Here is a 17,101-nt window from a genome sequence, read left to right as displayed (position 1 = left end):
ATTCCTTTCCTCGTCAAATACGGATACATGTCAGCCAACGCCTCGCCTAGTACATCTCAGTTAGTACAGTTGCAGAATTACATGTCGCTCAGTCCGCCTTCATCGCTGCCGCCATCGCCGGAGCTTGATCGCCTGTTAGATTCGCTGGCGGAGTCAACAGCGGTGAATGATGGCTAGGAGCGTGCGTCAAGTTCGCCGCTGTTGACGACATGGCGCTCGGCGAAGACAGGTCGGAGACTTGTCGCTCTGAACCCACATTAGCTCGTACCCCCTCGCCTTCCTTGCGAAGTAGCTTACCCAGCTCCCGTATCCTAAGCTTCAGCATCTGATTCTCTCGAGTCAACGCATGCGTCTCCGCCTGGTAGAAGGCGCATTCGTCCCGGCTCCCACCCAGCAGGAAGTCCTCGGTCAGCGGCCCAATGCTGGAGACAGGTCGGACAGAGGGAGACCCGTTGGCGCTGCTGGTCCCTGCTGTTGAGAAGCGGGCGGAAGATTGGCGGGAGAGGCTTGCGGGTCGCGTGAAATGGCCTTGGGGGAGATGAGGTGGTAGAGTCGAGCGCGGCGAGGAAGGGTGCTCTGTCGCTGCCGAGCTGGTAGGTGTGTACAGAGCGAAAGAGGGGTGTGAGAGCTCGGTTGATGTCGGCGAAGAAGGGTCCACCACCGCTTGCTGTTGCTGTTGTCGCTGCATAGCGGCTAGTTGGTCCTGCTGCAGACGGATCATGTAGAGTAGCCGGTTGACCTGCGCTTCTTGTTCATTTTCCAGCTCCTGGTGAATCTCACCCAGACTCGACGTGCGCTGGTGATGTGGATCCGCTGTTGCCAGTGCGATCGACCGCCTTCCCACTCGAGGAGAGCCAGCGCTAGGACCGCCGTTGCTGTGCTGCATTTCGCCTGGTGCGGGTGTGGTCGGGTCGTTTATGGAGAGGTTGTTCATGAGACTTGATCTTCGGCGCTCGAGGCCTTGTGGATGTCGATGTGGTGAGTGACGGCTTGCGTTCATGGCTGCTGCGGCTTGCAGTGACGACAGAGATGGTGAACGAGGTGATGGTGGGCCTTCAATGTTGCTGGTGATTGATATGCGCCGTGGTCTCACGACGGCCGGGGCAGCTGCGGAAGGAGGCGGAGAGTTCGGAAGGGTGTTGAGGTCGGGCATCTCCGATTGCGCTGACTATGTTGATGCTGGTGCGAGTAGAATTGGGAAGTGATGCCGCTTAGTGATGTGACAGGTGACGCAAAGGACAAAGGGAACGATCCACTGCTGTCAGACAAAGCATTGGCATACGACTTACAGTCGACACGTTCTTTGAGGCACACACGTATGCCCCCACCTTCACTCACACGGTACAGTACTTGTCACCTGAGCTGCATAAAGGTGGCTCGGCTCGTTCGCTACTGCAGTAGGCCGCGGCTGGCCGCCGGCAGTGACTCCGGGTTACTCTCAACTGCCGACCAAATCAAAAGCTGTGGCTTGACCGATTGATTGTCTCTTGGGTTTCGAGCTTGCAGTCGTCACTCTCGACATGAACTCCAACAATGCCAGCACGCCAAGAGACACGTTTGCAAGGTCAGTGTGTCATAAGATGAGGAATGGCGTCTATGAATTAGACGGAGATCTTGGCTTCGCGGCTTGCCCTCCCCGAACCGTGACAGCAACCTAGCAAAACCTTCCTGTCGATGGATGTGCTGATTCTGCAGGTGACTTTGTTTCAGCAATGTTCGTTCCCTTACCAGCTCAAAGATGCCGAAGCCGTCGGCATTCACATTAGATGCGAATCGGCCATACGCGAGTCACATGATACATTTGATCTGCTGCCGGTGTTTTTTGCTGCTAATGAAGGTTCGTTTGAAGAAAACGCAAGGGACGCTGCGAGCAGCCGTCAATTTTTACAGGGGAGAAGGCGTAACAGCAATGTCTTGCAAACCTAACGAAATACTCCTACGCATCACGGTATATGGGGGGAGTGCTAGCACATGGGCGTTGCGATCGGTAGTTCTCGCAGATCTGCAAGCTATTCCATCGCATTGATGGGTGTTGCCGCTGGCGCCTCCCCGCCACCGAAGCCGAGCCGAGGTTTAGGCTTTGCGCAACAGGAACGCTCAAGCACTAGCGCCTTGCTCTACACAATAATCGAGTCTGGATCAAGGCAAGTCTTCACGGCGATCTACAGTACGGTCCTTAGCTCCGTTATTGGGCATCACGATTGTTCCGTATCCACTCTCTACACGAGAGGAGACGAATACGAGATGTAGGAAAACTGTCGCTATCTCTCTATTTCCCGTCACACCCCCGTCACATCCTGCACGATTCATCACTTCTGCGGCGCCGGCGGTTTGGTTTCATCTGCTTGTGATCGCGCCCCGCCGTCTGTAGGAAACACAGGCACCGGGTGGCTGGCCGGCCCTTTGTGGAGCACCCGTAATCAACGCGCAACCTATGCAGCGGTCATCCCAGGCTTGAGCAGCAGCCGTTCGCAGACTGTGATCTCACCCCTGCCCTTGTTGCAGGATCTTGAGGATTTCATCCGCCGCCGAACTTCACCAAGTCCTGTCTTATGGTGAACTTTGGGGTGCAGACGAAAGGAAGTTACCGGACTGCTATGGCTACCTTTGCGACAACTTGGACACGAAAGGAACACTGCAGAACATCAATAGCTGTCTACAATATGAACAAGAGTTAGCGAGTGACTCTGTGCACACGGCCGTCTTACAACGCGATACGCCAAGACTTGCCACACGTTGGTAGTACGCGCAATGGCCGAACCTCAGCTCCGATCACGCGCGTCGAAGTTGTCGTTATTTCACCTCTTCGACGCGCCGAACGTAGAGAAGGCCCGCGGGTATGCGGAGCAAGGACTCAAGGTACTGCGCCCAAAGCAGTCTCGACTACAGCTCGGAACGCAGAAATTACCAGTAGAGCCAGTCGACGGTTTGCCTCCGCGATCGACGACGTCTATGTCATTGCGCGGCACTGCGCCTCGGCCTGTCTCGAGAGCAACAGCTAGAGAAACCCCAGCGAGGACGAAGCGGCGCGGAGCGACTGGTTGGGAGTCGTTGCCGTTATACCAGGCGCATGCGCAGGCGACCAAAGAGGGCACGCTTGAAGTCGGCAGCCTGTCTACGGGTACAGTGTTGCAAAAGTCGAAGAGCAGGAGAGACTTCGGCAGATGGATGAATGCGCCAAGCAGTCCCCGTCACAGTGGTGAGGACCGTGTCAGCATGGAAACACGACGGACAACTAGGACGACAACGAAGCACATCAGTAATGGTTCAATCACACGCTTGGCCGCGCCACAGAAAGTCTTCGTACTGGTGAAGTCTGGCGGTTTGTTGCAGTACGCAGAGAGCGGACCTAATGATCGACTACCGGAGCGGATCTTACAGCTAGGTAAAGATTCGGCAGCGTTCGCATGCGATCTCATACCTGGCAGGCACTACGTTCTGCAGATCTCAGAGTCGATCAATCAGCAAGGCATGGTTGTCGCCAGACCTAGCACTCTTCTTATGAAACTCGGTCTGCGCAAGCCGGTGACAGATGAAAATACGTCGAGCTTCTTGCTTGTGATGCCGGATGCAGCGGACATGGATGACTGGATGATCGCCACGAGACTAGTCATTGAGTCAATGGGAGGGCACAGGGCTAGACCTGATACTGCGGAACGGCCCAAGACGCGGGATGTGAAGAACGAACCAACGAGCGATGTCGCGCAAAGCCCACCAATGCCACCTTTACGCTCGCCCATCGAAGCAGAGCCGAGAAAGATGTCGCTCGCCAGCAGACCGTCGCTGGAACGCATGAACGCTATGCCACCGCCAGAGCGCGAGTACGACGACGTTTCGGAGATTGACTCGATCGACGCTCTCGAGCAAGAACTTAATGACATGGTCAGAGATAGCCCGGTATCGCCAGAGGAGGAACTTGAAAAGCAGTTCCCGCCGGACGCGACGCAGTCTGCACGCTCGTCAGGAGCGCTGTCTTTTGACCAGCAACGGCTGAACAGTCTCCGGAACAGCCAGCGCATTTCTCACTCCACGGTCGGCACCTCAGCCACATCTCCAACTGCGCACTCGGCAAGCGGGTCTCCGCCCACGGCAAACCCGATCAAAGCCAGTTCAGAAAGCGTCCGCGAGCACGTACCGTCAAGCACAGGGTATAGGACACTGTCTTCGTACTCGAGCGGCCGTAGACGGTCAGCCATGCCGTTGAGTGGAGGCACAGAGGCGCCTTTACCGGCCATAGATGTCAATGCGGCCGTCAATATGCACTCGCCTTATGCGCTGTCTATGGAGTCGCCAGTCGTAGGCCGCAACTCGCCACATCCTCTACCGAAGCCGAGAAAGCTTGCTGTTGCGACAAGCGCGCCTAACCTGAGGGCAGTCGCAGAAGATGTTAAAGCGAAGCATGACTCTAGAATGTCGCCTCATCTACCCTCGCAATCAATTGCTGAGGAGAAGGCTGAGCGGCCGTTGAGCATCATCGGCGACTTACCTCACCCGTCAATGTGGAGCGGGTCGAATAAGTCACCTGTGCAACGACTTTCCGGCGAGCAGTCACCAATACCTTCTTCACCCAACGCATTCAGAGCAAATGCGGCAAAGTTTACGTCGCAACAGCAGCGAACATCAGAGCCTTACAGGCCGCCTAAGCGATACTCATCCCAAACGTTCAGCCTACCACTAAAGATCATCCCCTCTACGCCGGAGAACCGACCGCCGACCAGAACAGAGCACCGCGAACCATCATTTAACGAAGTCGAGCAGGGCAACGGAGAACCTGTCGTACATACTCTGACGGCTAAGGTAGACACGGGAGATACGGCAAACGGAGACTTCGAGGCAGCCAATCGTCGAGGCGGACTTCCCTTCTACCCAGCGCATATATCCACCCAAATTTCGGGACATCACCAGCGCAAGCACCCAACATCCGCCACAACACCATCGAGCCAGTACCAATCGCACCAACCTAACGGCCATACTTTACGAAGACCGGCAAGCGTCCAAATGCGACCCGGAGCCGCGCCGCCGATCCGCAGCCTGAAGCCCTCGCGCTCGGCTCTGACGCTTTCCAGCATGGCAGCTCAGCCTCTGCAACAGATCCACCCTGCTTTGCGGGAGAAAGCACTTCCACCTGTGCCGCCGCCTACACGGCCGCAGTCGCGGACGAGCAATGGACGGAGGATCCAGACGCAGGCTTCTTTGTCGGAGATGGACGTGGGCGTGTCGGTAGCGGGGTTGGGCCCGCCCGCTCCGCCGCCTCAGCAGCCGCTGCCTGTGCCGCCAGGGATGGAAGGGGAGGGGAGTGCGGCGGGGTTGGGGATTAGGGTATGACCTGTGAAAGTAATGATGCACGGCTTGGCTTATGATAGCGTTGGAGCGCTTTGGGAGTATGTGTGGGATATCTAGATGACCGATAGGTAGAGTCGCCCGCAAGGGCTTGTTTGATACGGTACAGCATTCTGTAAGATGATTACTTGACGATCCTATGATGGCGATGCTTCTCTTCTACTTGTATAATTCACGTCGTGTTGTAGAAGTTGTGATAGCAGTCCATCAGTACGTGTGAACAATAGAGTTTCATGCATTGTGACGCGCAGCCTCGTGGCGCTGAAACCCTGAGGAGCTTGTGACCTTCAAAGGGCAAGTGAGAATCAACCTGTCGTCTTCGAGCCTCAGTCTGTGCTAATAGGTGGTGGACATGAGGAAGTGTTCAGATGGTCGTTAGTGTGTAGTATTACTCAAGAGCGGGAGAGTAAGAATGCTTGGCTTGTAAGAGGACAATCGGAACCTGCACAATATCCAAGGCAGCCGTTATAGCAGACCTTGACCCGCCAGCTCCGATATGTCGACACTCGAGCATGACCTACGAACCATGGGCGGCGACATCAACCAACCGGCCGGCACAGGGCAAGGCTTCGGACGCATCGTGCTCATCCTCGCCGGCGTCAGCGCCCTCGTCGCTTCCCTCCTCACAGTCCTCACCACCCTCCTGCAAGCCAAAAACTACCGCAAACCCTTGCTCCAACGCCACGTAATCCGCATCTTGGTCCTGGTGCCAATCTTCAGCGCCGCCTCGTGGGCCTCGCTGACCAGCCTCCGCGTCGCCTTTTGGATTGGCCCGTTTCGCGATGTCTACGAGGCGTTTACGCTGTACACCTTCTTCCAGCTGTTGGTGGCGTATCTGGGCGGGGAGAGGAGTTTGATTATCATGATGCATGGACGACCGCCGGTGAGCCATCTTTGGCCGCTGAATCATTGTTTGGGGAAGGTGGATATCAGTGATCCGCATACGTTTCTGGCCATCAAGAGGGGCATTCTGCAGTATGTCTGGATCAAGCCTACGCTGGCCATCGCGACGGTGGTGATGAAAGGAACTGGCACGTTCCGAGAGGGCATCCTGGCGGCGAACAGTGGATACTTCTGGACGGGTTTGGTCTACAACGTCAGTATCTGCTGGAGTCTTTACGACTTGGCGCTGTTCTGGGTGTGCATGAATGATGATTTGCAGCCTTTCAGGCCTATGCCAAAATTCCTGTGCATCAAGGGCATCATTTTCGCGTCGTGGTGGCAAGGCTTCATGCTGTCCATTCTTGTTGCGCTGGGTGCTATACCAAGTGCTGGAGGAGGGTATACGGCGGACAACCTGGCTGCCGCAATCCAAGATGCCCTGATATGCTTCGAGATGCCGTTCTTCGCGCTCTCGCATTGGTACGCTTTCAGTTGGCAAGACTACGCCGACCGCACTATCTCCGACGCCCGCATGCCCATCCGCTTTGCTTTGCGAGACGCCTTCGGTCCGCGAGATCTGATCGAGGACGCGAAGGAGACGTTCAGCGGCAAACATTACGACTACAGGTACTTCGATGCCGAAGACAATGTCATCGCACACGAAGAAAGCTCAAGCAGAGAAGCGCGAATGCGTGAAGGCATGAGGTACGAACGCAATGGCAAAGGTAAGTATTGGATCCCGCCGTCCAACGGCGCCAACGACAAGCATCCTCTCCTTGCGCGATGGGCGGACAGTCACGCACGGACGATGAGCCCTGGCGGCGCAGCCTCACGGTCAACCAGCCGAGGCGCGAATGGCACCCTTGATTACGGCACAAGACGAGAGCCGGAGGAGCCAGAGAAGGACGCGGAAGAAGAACGGCTCTACGAAAACGCCCGCGCGCTGGAGTTCGGCGACTGGAACTACCCCGTCATCAACACCCACTATGCGTCGCGCGAAGACCGCGTGAGCACGGAGCCTAACATGATCAGCGCCAGCACGAATCGCGCCATCTTGCAACCAACGGCCGACAATCGGCAGCGGAGGAAAAGTCGCATCAGAGACATCCAAGAGGACGTCTACCAACATGACGACCCTGCGAAGAAGAAGCGAGATAGCCATGGTGAAAGCAGTCTTGCCGCGAAGGGCAAAGAAAAGTTGAAACACCTGCCACTCGTCGGCGGCCTTCTCCAACGCCGCGACTCCTCGGAATCAGTCGAGTCGCATTCTTCGCAACTCGTCGACCTGGTCGTCGAAGACACGCAAGCCGAAGAAATCGAACGCGTTCGTGCACGCAAAGAAGGCGGACCAGGCTGGAACAGTATCGAGCAGCGGCACTTCGTGAAAACTTTCCCCGATGAAGGTGAAGCGGAGGAGGTGCGGCAGGGTTTCAACCCGGACAAGCCGGAAAAGCAATTGACGGATGCGAGTCACACGCTTGACTCGCCTTTCGAAGTCGGCGACGGAGAGGAGGAAGGGGTTTCGGATGTGCCCGGGCAGGATGAGATGGGGAGGGAGCAGCCGTGGGAGGAGAGGGAGGCGGCGGAGACGGGTGGGGAGGCAGATGCGAAGGTTGATGGAGTGTTTGAGGAGGAGAGGAGGGCTTGGGGGAATTGATTCTGACTTACAATTGTGGCAGCGGGTTAGGGTGTCGGTTAGCGGTGGCGTTGTTGAGGTGCCTGGTCCGTTTTCGAGATACCAATGTCCGCAGTACTGCATTATGGGATCAGACTACTGTATCTCTTCTCTGCGTTTACTATAATACAATATCAAGCTCATGCGAAAGAAAAGCACATGTTAGTTCGAGATGGGTGTTTGTGTGGCGGGTGCAGCCGCGGTGGTGCGGCGAAAGGTCGGAGGAGAGCTTTCATCAGTCTGTGCTCATCGATGTCCCTGTGCCTGTAGTCCAAAAAGTTCCCAGACGTACACCCGCGCCACCTATCCCAGCTCTGTGCCACTTGTTCAAGGACAAACCTCACGTCGTACCTCACAAACGCTCCCCTCCGTGCAAGTTTTCATTCGCAATCAAGGCAACATGATCCAACGAACCTTCCTCCGACCCATCCAAGCTGTCACGCGACAACCGCAATCCCTACGAATCGCACCGACAGCAACCAGCAGATCATCGCCTGTTGTATCTGGAATAACGCCTCCAGCTTCGCAAAGACTAGGCTCGCGAAGATGGTACGCCCAAGCGCAAGAAGCGGAGGCGAAGAAGGAGGGCGGTCCCGCAGTAGAGTCACATGGCAATGCATCAGGCACACAACCCGCTGCGGCGGACGCATCGAAAGCGGATCCCTCACAGGCAGAGCTCGAGTCGAAGAAGCGCGAAGTCATCGACCTCACCGACCGGCTAAAACGCTCCGTGGCCGACTACCGCAACCTCCAAGAACAAACCAAACGTGAGATCCAAGCCTCTCGCGATTTCGCTCTCCAGCGCTTCGCCAAGGATCTCCTAGACAGCATCGACAACCTCGACCGCGCACTCAGCAACGTCGAACCGTCCAAACTCGACGCCGCGGACGCGAACCCAGATCTCAAGAACCTACATTCAGGTCTAAGGATGACGGAGCAGATCTTGATGGGGACGCTGAAGAGGCATGGGATGGAGCGGTTCGATCCGGCGGAGACGGCGGAGAAGTTCGATCCGAATCGGATGGAGGCGACGTTCCAGGCGCCGCAGCAGGGGAAGGAGGATGGGACGGTGTTCTATACGCAGTCGAAGGGGTATACGCTTAATGGACGGGTGTTAAGGGCGGCTAAGGTTGGGGTGGTGAAGAACTCGTGAGGCGATAGCGCGCGCGATGCTAATGCTCTTGTCGCTGTTGATGCTGGCTGCGAAGCTGGCTGAGCGACTTGTACGATTTCTCCCCTTTCGCATTGTGCATAGCGATCCTCTGTATAGGTAGATTTGTTATGGCATAGCCGATGCCTGTACGATATACCCTCGTTCAAGACCGTGTTTCTGTCTGATTACGCGTTACCTCCTCAGCTAGTCCCATCTGGTCTCGTCTCGTCGTACACATTCGACTGCCACATGTCTTCGGCCTGAGGCACACACTTTTGGGGTGAGCCGAGGAAGCATGTGAAACAGCGATCAGTTGAGAGTGCTTCGTGCATGTAACATCAAGATGTATTGTTGCTGCGACGAAGGCTTCGTGTCTACGAGTCCGCGGTAGCAGGCCAGGCAGTGCCATCGAGATGGCCATACTCCCACCATCGTTGCCATCGCAGCTCACGGCCAGCCTCTCCAACCGGTCGGCGAAGCAACTTCTAAAGGACCTTACGAACCTCTACGTCAAGCATCGCACCCGCATCTCCCGTACCATCTATCTCGCTCTCTTCCTGGCGGTCATCCATCGTGTCCGCAATGCCATCAAAGAACAGAAGGCGGCCGCTCTCCGCGCCGCCGAGATCCGTCGCAAGGGACCCGTCACAGCCAACGCCCGCGGCGAGGCGACGTCAAGGAAGAAGGTTGAGCTCAATCGCGAGTTCTTCCGCAATCTGTTCAAGCTGTTGAGGATCTGTATCCCGGGATGGAGAAGCAAAGAGCTAAGGCTGCTCGTCAGTCATTCCGTATTCCTCGTCTTGCGGACGCTGCTGAGCCTGTACGTTGCGGAGTTGGATGGCAGGCTGGTCAGCAGTCTGGTCAAAGGGAAGGGCAAGGCGTTTTTGAAAGGACTGGTATGGTGGATGATCGTTGCGGTGCCGGCCACCTTCACAAATTCAATGGTACGTCAATTTACCTCTCCGAGTCGCATACTTCTCGCTAATGCCAATCATGACAGCTCTCATACCACCAGACTACGCTTGCACTTGCGTACCGTACCCGCCTTACGCATTACATCCACCACAAGTACCTCAACAACATGACATTCTACACGCTTTCTGCTCTCGACGACCGGATAAAGAACGCAGACCAGCTCATCACGGTAGACGTCAGCAAGTTCTCCAACAGCCTGGCTGAGCTGTATTCCAACCTCGCCAAACCCATCCTAGATCTCGTCATCTACAATTGGAGTCTCAGCCGCAGCGTCGGCGGCGAGGGCCTATTTGCCATGTCGCTCATGGTGCAACTCAGCGCAAGCGTGATGCGCGCACTCACACCACCATTCGGCAAGTACGTCGCCGACGAAGCACGGCTCGAAGGCGAGTTCCGCTTCCAGCACTCTCGCCTCATTGACTACAGCGAAGAAATAGCGCTGTACTCCGGCCACGAAGCGGAGAAGGACACGCTTGACAAGGGCTACTTCACGCTGATCAAGCATGTGAATCGTATTCTGCGCCGACGTTTCTATCACGGCATCATGGAAGACTTCGTCATCAAGTACTTCTGGGGTGCGCTGGGGCTGATGCTGTGTTCAGTGCCTGTGTTCTTCAAGCTTCCATCAAGCGGGGGCTCTCGCGGTGGTAAAGCTGACCATACTGAGAGCTTCATCACAAACCGGCGACTGCTGCTCTCCAGCAGCGATGCATTTGGACGGTTGATGTTCTCGTACAAAGAGATCTCACAACTCGCCGGGTACACCAGCCGCGTCAGCACGCTCTTAGAAGTCATCGCCGACACTCAGCGCGGCCACTTCGAGAAGGCGCTCGTCTCCTCCGCATCCATCGAAGCCAACGCCAACGTCCTCGCCGGCCGTGGCGAGCTCGAAGAAGGCGAAGACATCAAGTTCGACAACGTGCCCATCGTCTCGCCCAACGGCGACGTGCTCGTCAAAGCTCTCTCCTTCCACATCAACCGCGGCGACCACTTACTCATCGTCGGCCCCAACGGCTGCGGCAAAAGCAGCCTCTTCCGCATCCTCGGCGGTCTCTGGCCCGTCTACGGCGGCAAAGTGCGCAAACCGCCCAGCGAGGACATCTTCTACATCCCACAACGGCCTTACCTTAGCAAGGGCACGCTTCGGCAGCAGATACTGTACCCAGATAGCCTGCTAGACATGCGTGCGAAGGGCGTCACGGACCAAGATCTCGTGGATATCCTTACTGTACTCGGAATTGATACCTTGCTCAACACATCGAACAACCGCTCATGGCAAGATGACAACGACGAGTACACTACCCCGACCGACTCCCGACCCCCCCGCACAGCATCAACAGCCGGTCTAGACATCTCAGCCGAATGGACCGACCTCCTCTCCACAGGCACGCAACAACGCATCGCCGCCGCCCGCCTCTTCTACCACGCCCCGAAATACGCCATCCTCGACGAGTGCACCTCCTCCGTTACCGCGGAGACCGAAAAAATCATGTACGACGAGGCGAAACGGCTCGGGATCACGCTCATGACGGTCTCGCATAGACGGAGTTTGTGGCGCTATCATGGGTGGATTTTGCAGTTTGATGGACAGGGAGGGTATGTGTTTACGCGGTTGGACGCGGAGAGGAGGTTGAGGTTGGAGGATGAGAGGGAGGAGTTGGAGGTGCTGTTGCGAGGGGTGCCGGAGATTGAGGGGAGAATTGCTGAGTTGGAGGCTGGGGAGAGGGTGGGACTGTGAGGGCTGATAGTGGTCCAGTAAGACGAGCTGATGCCAGCGTACCGCCAAAGCACCGAGAAGGTATATCAAGTTACAGCGGAACGGCAACGCCGGTCCTGGAATGACGAAGTATGAAGCTCAAGACATGACGGCTGCTTGTAGCTTAGGAAAGCCTCAGGATGTCATCAACACCACATCAATTACGTATCACAATGTAGACTGCTGTGTCCCAGCGCGCCGAAGATGGACGGCCACATGCGAGAACGGGTGGACCCGACACGCCGTGCGACACATGGCGGATGCTTGGCGTACGACTCATGATGCTCGCCACTTGCATATGCAGTCGCGCTGGTACCTGCAGGCGAAGCTGTGTAAGACACTAAAAGTCGAGCATCTGCATCTCTGCCTGAAAGCAAGGGCGAGCCAGGGCGACGCTAGTCGAGGCTGTGCATGTTACGCAGGCTGTGCTGGCCGGGGATGCTTCCGGTTCGGCCTCGACTTTTTCCCATACGCTAGCAACGATACCATGGTGGCCAACACAGTCAGAGCTTGTGGGTCGGTTGCATCGTGGCAATCGTATTGGGTCGTAGACTCGTACAAGTAGAGAGTATGGTGCGCCTCGTTGAGTAGCCTATGTTGCCTTAGGCATGTCAATCTTCGACTACATCTCTTCAGTCCTCAATCCAGTCTGTTGTTCGCTCATACTGTGCATGAAACCACTCTCGTTAATGTGCTCGTTGTTGCTCGAATGCAAAGTATCCCAAAGGGCTATCCTATCGCAAGAGCCGGGGTATCATTAGAAAGGAAACCATCCTGGATAGACGCCACGACAACGCCGTAGTGACCACACCCGTCAAGTCATGCTGTCCAGAGTACTTCATCCTCGTGCATGTGTACGCATTAGTCCGAGAAAGCACGGTTCAGGTTCATCACTGCGTCCTTCGGCTGTTCGATGATGGCACCTACACAATCGTCAGTAAAGACTGGACAGACCACCGGATTGGTGTCTGCATCGATCCTCACCTGTCGTCGCCGGTCGCGCCTGGGATCCGCTGTCACAAGATAAGCACTCGTGCTTTCGCCTAGCTGACCATGCTGTCTCAGCTCGGTCATCGCGGGCCCCTGAAGGACCCTGGCCTGCCACAGCCAGCCGATCATGGCCTGATCAGCCCTTTCCCGCCTGACAACAACTCTTTGAGCCGGATGATGAAGGTTCAGATGCCGCAGCCGATGGCTCCAAGCCTCGTCGCCAGACGAAGCAGTCATGGCCCAATCGCACCCATGGAAGTCACAGCGGGCAGTCCTGGGTAAGGTACCGCGGAAGTGGGAGCGACAGTGCGTGTCCCACTCCGCTATGTCATCACACGTGATATGACAGTTGAGGAAACGGTACGGACAGCTGAGCCGTGTCGAGTCATCCGGAAGCCCGAGTGCGCCGTCGACTTCTACTAGGATGCTTGGCTGCCCGAAAGAGTCCGCATCCGACGGTGTTTTCACTGTCGACACGGTTTCCGCAGTGCTTCCCGACCGCAAAGACGGCGTACGTTTTGACGAACTTAGACTGTCGAGCGTTGCGGAGCGGCTGTGTGTCACAGCCATCGAGTCGGTCCCGGAATCTCGTCGCTTGGGAACAACCCTCGGAACGCTCTCATTGCCGGCTGGGAACGAATACACGCTTGCTACGAAGCTCTGGAACCTGTCTTCTTCCTCTAGACTTTGCGTGGTATAGTCGACAATGGGCGGCTGAGAGGTGTGAGCCCGAAGCGCAGCAGCTAAACTCGGTCCCGTATGCACGTGCGCCACGTATGCGCTCGCCCGGCTGCTAGGCTCGGCTTCACTATCCGACCCCGACACGGACATATTGACAGCAAAATGATTGAGGAAAAGCTACGGCGTTCGCAATTGTTAGAAGAGGAACTCGCTGGCTTGCGATACACGACAAAGTCTTGCGGCACCATGAGCGAGGAGCCGGATATAAGCTCCATAGACGCGCATCTGGACATCCGTCGACCAGGAATTGATAGCGCTTAGCATGTTCTCGTGACCACGCTGGCCAGGTCCGCCGGTGAAGCTGTGTGGAGCCAGCACACCTCCACCCCCGAGAAACGAGCCAATGCGGAGTGGGAATGGACCACAACGATATCAAGATTCGTATGGACGCCGACGCCCCGGTCACGATCTGGAAGGATTGGTCGACTGTTGCCGCGTGCCACGAGTAAACGTACATCGCAGTGGAACGTTCTTTCGCTAACGGCTTGCTTACCCGGGATCACGCGTGTCCTATGGTCGACAGCGCCTTTTGGACAAAAAACAGACGACATCAAAGCGGTAGACGAAGTGTTCGACGGCAGCTAAACACTTGTCTACCGGAGACAGCGCGACGGTGCCGGGCCAGCGAAGGGAGTGATTTCCCGGCAGAAGCGATACTCGCGATGCTCCCGGTTTCCTGGTCGTGAAGATGGTGACGCCCGAGAACCTTCATGCTCATTCGGTTACTGCGGAAAGATGGCCGTCTGTCATTCGTGCATCTGCTCACCGGAACGCCTGCAGCCAGTGACACTAGTGGCGCTCCGCTGCATGCGAAGCTTTCAAGCGGAACGTTGTCGGGCAGTCCGAGTATTAAGACACCATCTTCACTGTTATCGTCGGCACCTTCGCTCTCAATGGCAGGAACAGCTGCCTCGCAGCGAAATCGCACAGCGCTTTTGTAAGCTAAGATGATCAAGCATTCCGCCGGTACGTGCATGGGCGTTACTCTTCGGCCGACCCAGAGAGCCGGAATAGGGACTCCATGGCCGGTTCAGAGCAGGAAGCTCTGTTGATTTCCTTCGAGATGCCCCGTCGGGTGCGTTGGTGGTCCTCGGATCGAGCATCTTGACGGCAGTAGAATGCACGACAACCACCACCGCACAGACCTGCCGAAAGGGGAAGCCGTACCGCTTCCGTTCCTTTCATAATGCTGACTAGGCTAGTCATCACAGTGCAGACATGATTGCGGCAAGAGGCCTGCTTTGCTCAGTTTTGACTTGATCATATATGGGCATCGTGCCGCACACAAAGTCTATCATCTAGCCTTAGGCGCAAAAAGCCTCTCCACGCAGCGTCGCTGCTGGATGTAAGAATGCAATGCCCGCTTGTACGCGACACAACGGTGGATATATACAGCTCCGCCCGAACCAAAGCGACCAAGTTCTCATCACGCAGTAGCCATGACCGACGCAGGGACGTCCTTTCTCCGCTCGAAGCTGAGCAATAAGTCGTCCATCGGGAAGATTGTGGCGAACACCCTCATCTCCTCGCTGCAATCCGTGATCTTGTGCTTCCATTCCAGCTCGCTGCTGATCATGTGCAGCAAACACGTCAGGTTCAGTGTTGCATATGTTTGACCGATGCAGTAATGCGGGCCCGTGCCGAAGACGAGCCAGTTCTTGCCCTGCTCTTCGGCGGTGCCGCTTATCCATCGCTCAGGGTCGTAGGTGTCCGGATCCGGGTACGCTTCCGGGTCGTGTAATGATAGCCAGGTGGAGGGTATGATCATCGAGCCCTTCTTCGCGGTGTAGTTGCCTTCCGGAATGGGGAAGTCCTTCTTCACTACGTAGGGCACCATGATCACGGGAGGGCGGTAGCGAAGGGACTCCTTGACGCAGGCCTTCGTCCATTCCTGGAGATAAGTCAGCATGACACTCGCAATCCCGTTTGACACGGCGGCTTACCATCCTTTCCAAATCGTCAAGCGTCACCCCTTGGCTCGGATCCGGCCTAATTCTCGCCGCCTCCTCTCGCACCTTCTGCAGCATCTCCGGCCGATCGGCCAAGAGCTGCAGGATCCACGAGCAAGCCGAGCTCGTCGCATCCTGACTCGCGAACAAAAAGGTGGTCACCGTCATACTAATCTCCAAATCGGAGAACTTCCGCAACAGCATTGCCGGCTTCTCCTCGTCCGGCACCTTCTCGCCCTTGGCAATCCGCTCGCGGTACCGTTCACTCTCCATCATCTGCGCTATCCAGCGATCGATGATGCACTCCGGCTCTGCACCCTTCTGCCTCATCCGCACCTTCGCCTTCGCCGCGCAACCGGCGAAGACCTCAATGACTCGATCTGCAGCCTTCTTGCCGTACCACGTCCGGGTGAAAGGCAGGATGATCGGAAAGTTCACCAGCTCCAGTGCCGCGGTAATGTCGTAGTAATCGTCCGCGATCTTCTTCACGGCTTCCCGCGACATGTAGTGACCGACAAACGTACGGCACGAGACGGCGCACATCAACTCGCGCAGCTTGTACACAAACGGCTGCGCCTCACCGTTCTTCGCCTTCGTCATCTGCAGGAACTCCTCAAAGTACTCGCGGTACACCTCCTGCTGGCCCGGAAGGTACGTCTCCAACGCCTGCCGCGTGAACAAGCCGTTCAAGCCTTTCCGGTACTCGACGTGCTCTTTGCCATCCAGGAACACCCAGTTCTCAGGGCGCAGCAGCTTGTGCGCGACGTCCACCACGCAAGGCTTCACGTATGTCGGGCTGTTGAGCACTTTGCGGGCCATATCCCGCGTAGACGCGATGATGACGAACTTGTGGAAGACGGAGACGCAGCTGAGCGAGCCAGAGAGCCATTTGGCATAGTACTTGTCGAAGCTCGGCTTGACGCTCTCGTGAAAGGGACCGACGAAGGGGATCTTGAAGGTTGTGCCGGCGAGCGGACCCTTGAGTTGCCAGTACTTTACTGGTGTCGCTGTCAGCATAGGTGGCTCTCCGATCGTGGAAGATGCATACTCTGATCATAGGCGACCGCGATGGCAAACAGCGTAAGAAAGACACCGAATACGTTGACATTATCAAGCATTTTGCTGAGGACGCCCGTATCAACCGAAGAAATCGTTGCCTCAATATGCTCCACGTAAGGCGTGGTGGTGGCATTGAACGCCTCCATCATCGAAGCCATCTTGTCCAAACTGTTCACCTGCGCGCAGACGCACGCTGGGAAGAACACTCAGTCGGAAGTTTGGACGAAGCGGCGTTGAGATGGTTGAAAATGCGTTTTACCAACCGGAAGCTCGGCTCAAAAGTGCACCGCTCATCGTATGATTCTGGCACCTTCACGTCTGATTGGTTCGTCCCTGACAGATAGGTAGGCTGAGTAATCGGAGGGCATGCTTTACCAGCATTTCGGGCTGACATGTGCCCGGGTCACTGCCGAAATGTGCCTGAATATCCCGAACCTCAGCAGCGCTGCATGACAGCTGGCTCTTCTCATGGTACCTGCACAGGCATTGTGCACTTCAATTGCAACTTTTGCATGTTCTTCGTAATGTCTAGAAACGTCTATACCTCCCGCAGCTAACCGGTCACTCACCATCATCATGCA

The 17,101-nt window shown here is 56.3% G+C and overlaps 8 protein-coding genes across 8 annotated transcripts; 4 read left to right on the top strand and 4 right to left on the bottom strand.

Annotated features, from left to right (window-relative positions):
• Nucleotides 1-69: 69 nt before the first annotated feature.
• Nucleotides 70-1,323, bottom strand: BAUCODRAFT_34167 (uncharacterized protein). Its single transcript, XM_007677981.1, has 2 exons — nt 298-1,323; nt 70-246 (listed from the first exon to the last, which is right to left on the bottom strand). The coding sequence occupies exons 1-2, from the start codon at nt 1,151-1,153 to the stop codon at nt 89-91; spliced, it is 1,014 nt and encodes a 337-aa protein (XP_007676171.1). The 5' UTR covers nt 1,154-1,323; the 3' UTR covers nt 70-88.
• Nucleotides 1,324-2,389: 1,066 nt separating this feature from the next.
• BAUCODRAFT_489494 (uncharacterized protein) lies at nt 2,390-5,521 on the top strand. The gene has a single exon (XM_007678485.1). It carries the CDS (start codon nt 2,752-2,754, stop codon nt 5,323-5,325), a length of 2,574 nt encoding a protein of 857 aa, XP_007676675.1. The 5' UTR covers nt 2,390-2,751; the 3' UTR covers nt 5,326-5,521.
• Nucleotides 5,522-5,631: 110 nt separating this feature from the next.
• BAUCODRAFT_34165 (uncharacterized protein) lies at nt 5,632-8,055 on the top strand. The gene has a single exon (XM_007677980.1). The coding sequence runs from the start codon at nt 5,837-5,839 to the stop codon at nt 7,877-7,879; it is 2,043 nt and encodes a 680-aa protein (XP_007676170.1). The 5' UTR covers nt 5,632-5,836; the 3' UTR covers nt 7,880-8,055.
• Nucleotides 8,056-8,159: 104 nt separating this feature from the next.
• BAUCODRAFT_34164 (uncharacterized protein) lies at nt 8,160-9,229 on the top strand. The gene has a single exon (XM_007677979.1). The coding sequence runs from the start codon at nt 8,298-8,300 to the stop codon at nt 9,048-9,050; it is 753 nt and encodes a 250-aa protein (XP_007676169.1). The 5' UTR covers nt 8,160-8,297; the 3' UTR covers nt 9,051-9,229.
• Nucleotides 9,230-9,463: 234 nt separating this feature from the next.
• BAUCODRAFT_70056 (uncharacterized protein) lies at nt 9,464-11,763 on the top strand (the record flags this gene model as incomplete). The annotated part of the gene is made up of 2 exons (XM_007678090.1): nt 9,464-9,994; nt 10,051-11,763. 2 exons carry the CDS (start codon nt 9,464-9,466, stop codon nt 11,761-11,763), a joined length of 2,244 nt encoding a protein of 747 aa, XP_007676280.1.
• Nucleotides 11,764-12,203: 440 nt separating this feature from the next.
• On the bottom strand, nt 12,204-13,832 carry BAUCODRAFT_488905 (uncharacterized protein). The gene has a single exon (XM_007678484.1). It carries the CDS (start codon nt 13,600-13,602, stop codon nt 12,643-12,645), a length of 960 nt encoding a protein of 319 aa, XP_007676674.1. The 5' UTR covers nt 13,603-13,832; the 3' UTR covers nt 12,204-12,642.
• BAUCODRAFT_489472 (uncharacterized protein) lies at nt 13,791-14,713 on the bottom strand. Its single transcript, XM_007678483.1, has 2 exons — nt 14,006-14,713; nt 13,791-13,921 (listed from the first exon to the last, which is right to left on the bottom strand). The coding sequence occupies exon 1, from the start codon at nt 14,486-14,488 to the stop codon at nt 14,063-14,065; it is 426 nt and encodes a 141-aa protein (XP_007676673.1). The 5' UTR covers nt 14,489-14,713; the 3' UTR covers nt 13,791-13,921; nt 14,006-14,062.
• On the bottom strand, nt 14,714-16,887 carry BAUCODRAFT_489380 (uncharacterized protein). The gene is made up of 3 exons (XM_007678482.1): nt 16,510-16,887; nt 15,456-16,468; nt 14,714-15,403 (listed from the first exon to the last, which is right to left on the bottom strand). Exons 1-3 carry the CDS (start codon nt 16,676-16,678, stop codon nt 14,939-14,941), a joined length of 1,647 nt encoding a protein of 548 aa, XP_007676672.1. The 5' UTR covers nt 16,679-16,887; the 3' UTR covers nt 14,714-14,938.
• Between the last annotated feature and the right edge of the window lie 214 nt (nt 16,888-17,101).

Source organism: Baudoinia panamericana (genome assembly GCF_000338955.1).
Source record: "Baudoinia panamericana UAMH 10762 unplaced genomic scaffold BAUCOscaffold_6, whole genome shotgun sequence".
NCBI classification, from domain to species: Eukaryota; Fungi; Ascomycota; class Dothideomycetes; order Mycosphaerellales; family Teratosphaeriaceae; genus Baudoinia; species Baudoinia panamericana.
Note: the sequence above shows the minus strand (reverse complement) of the source record. Positions and strands in the feature narration are given on the sequence as shown.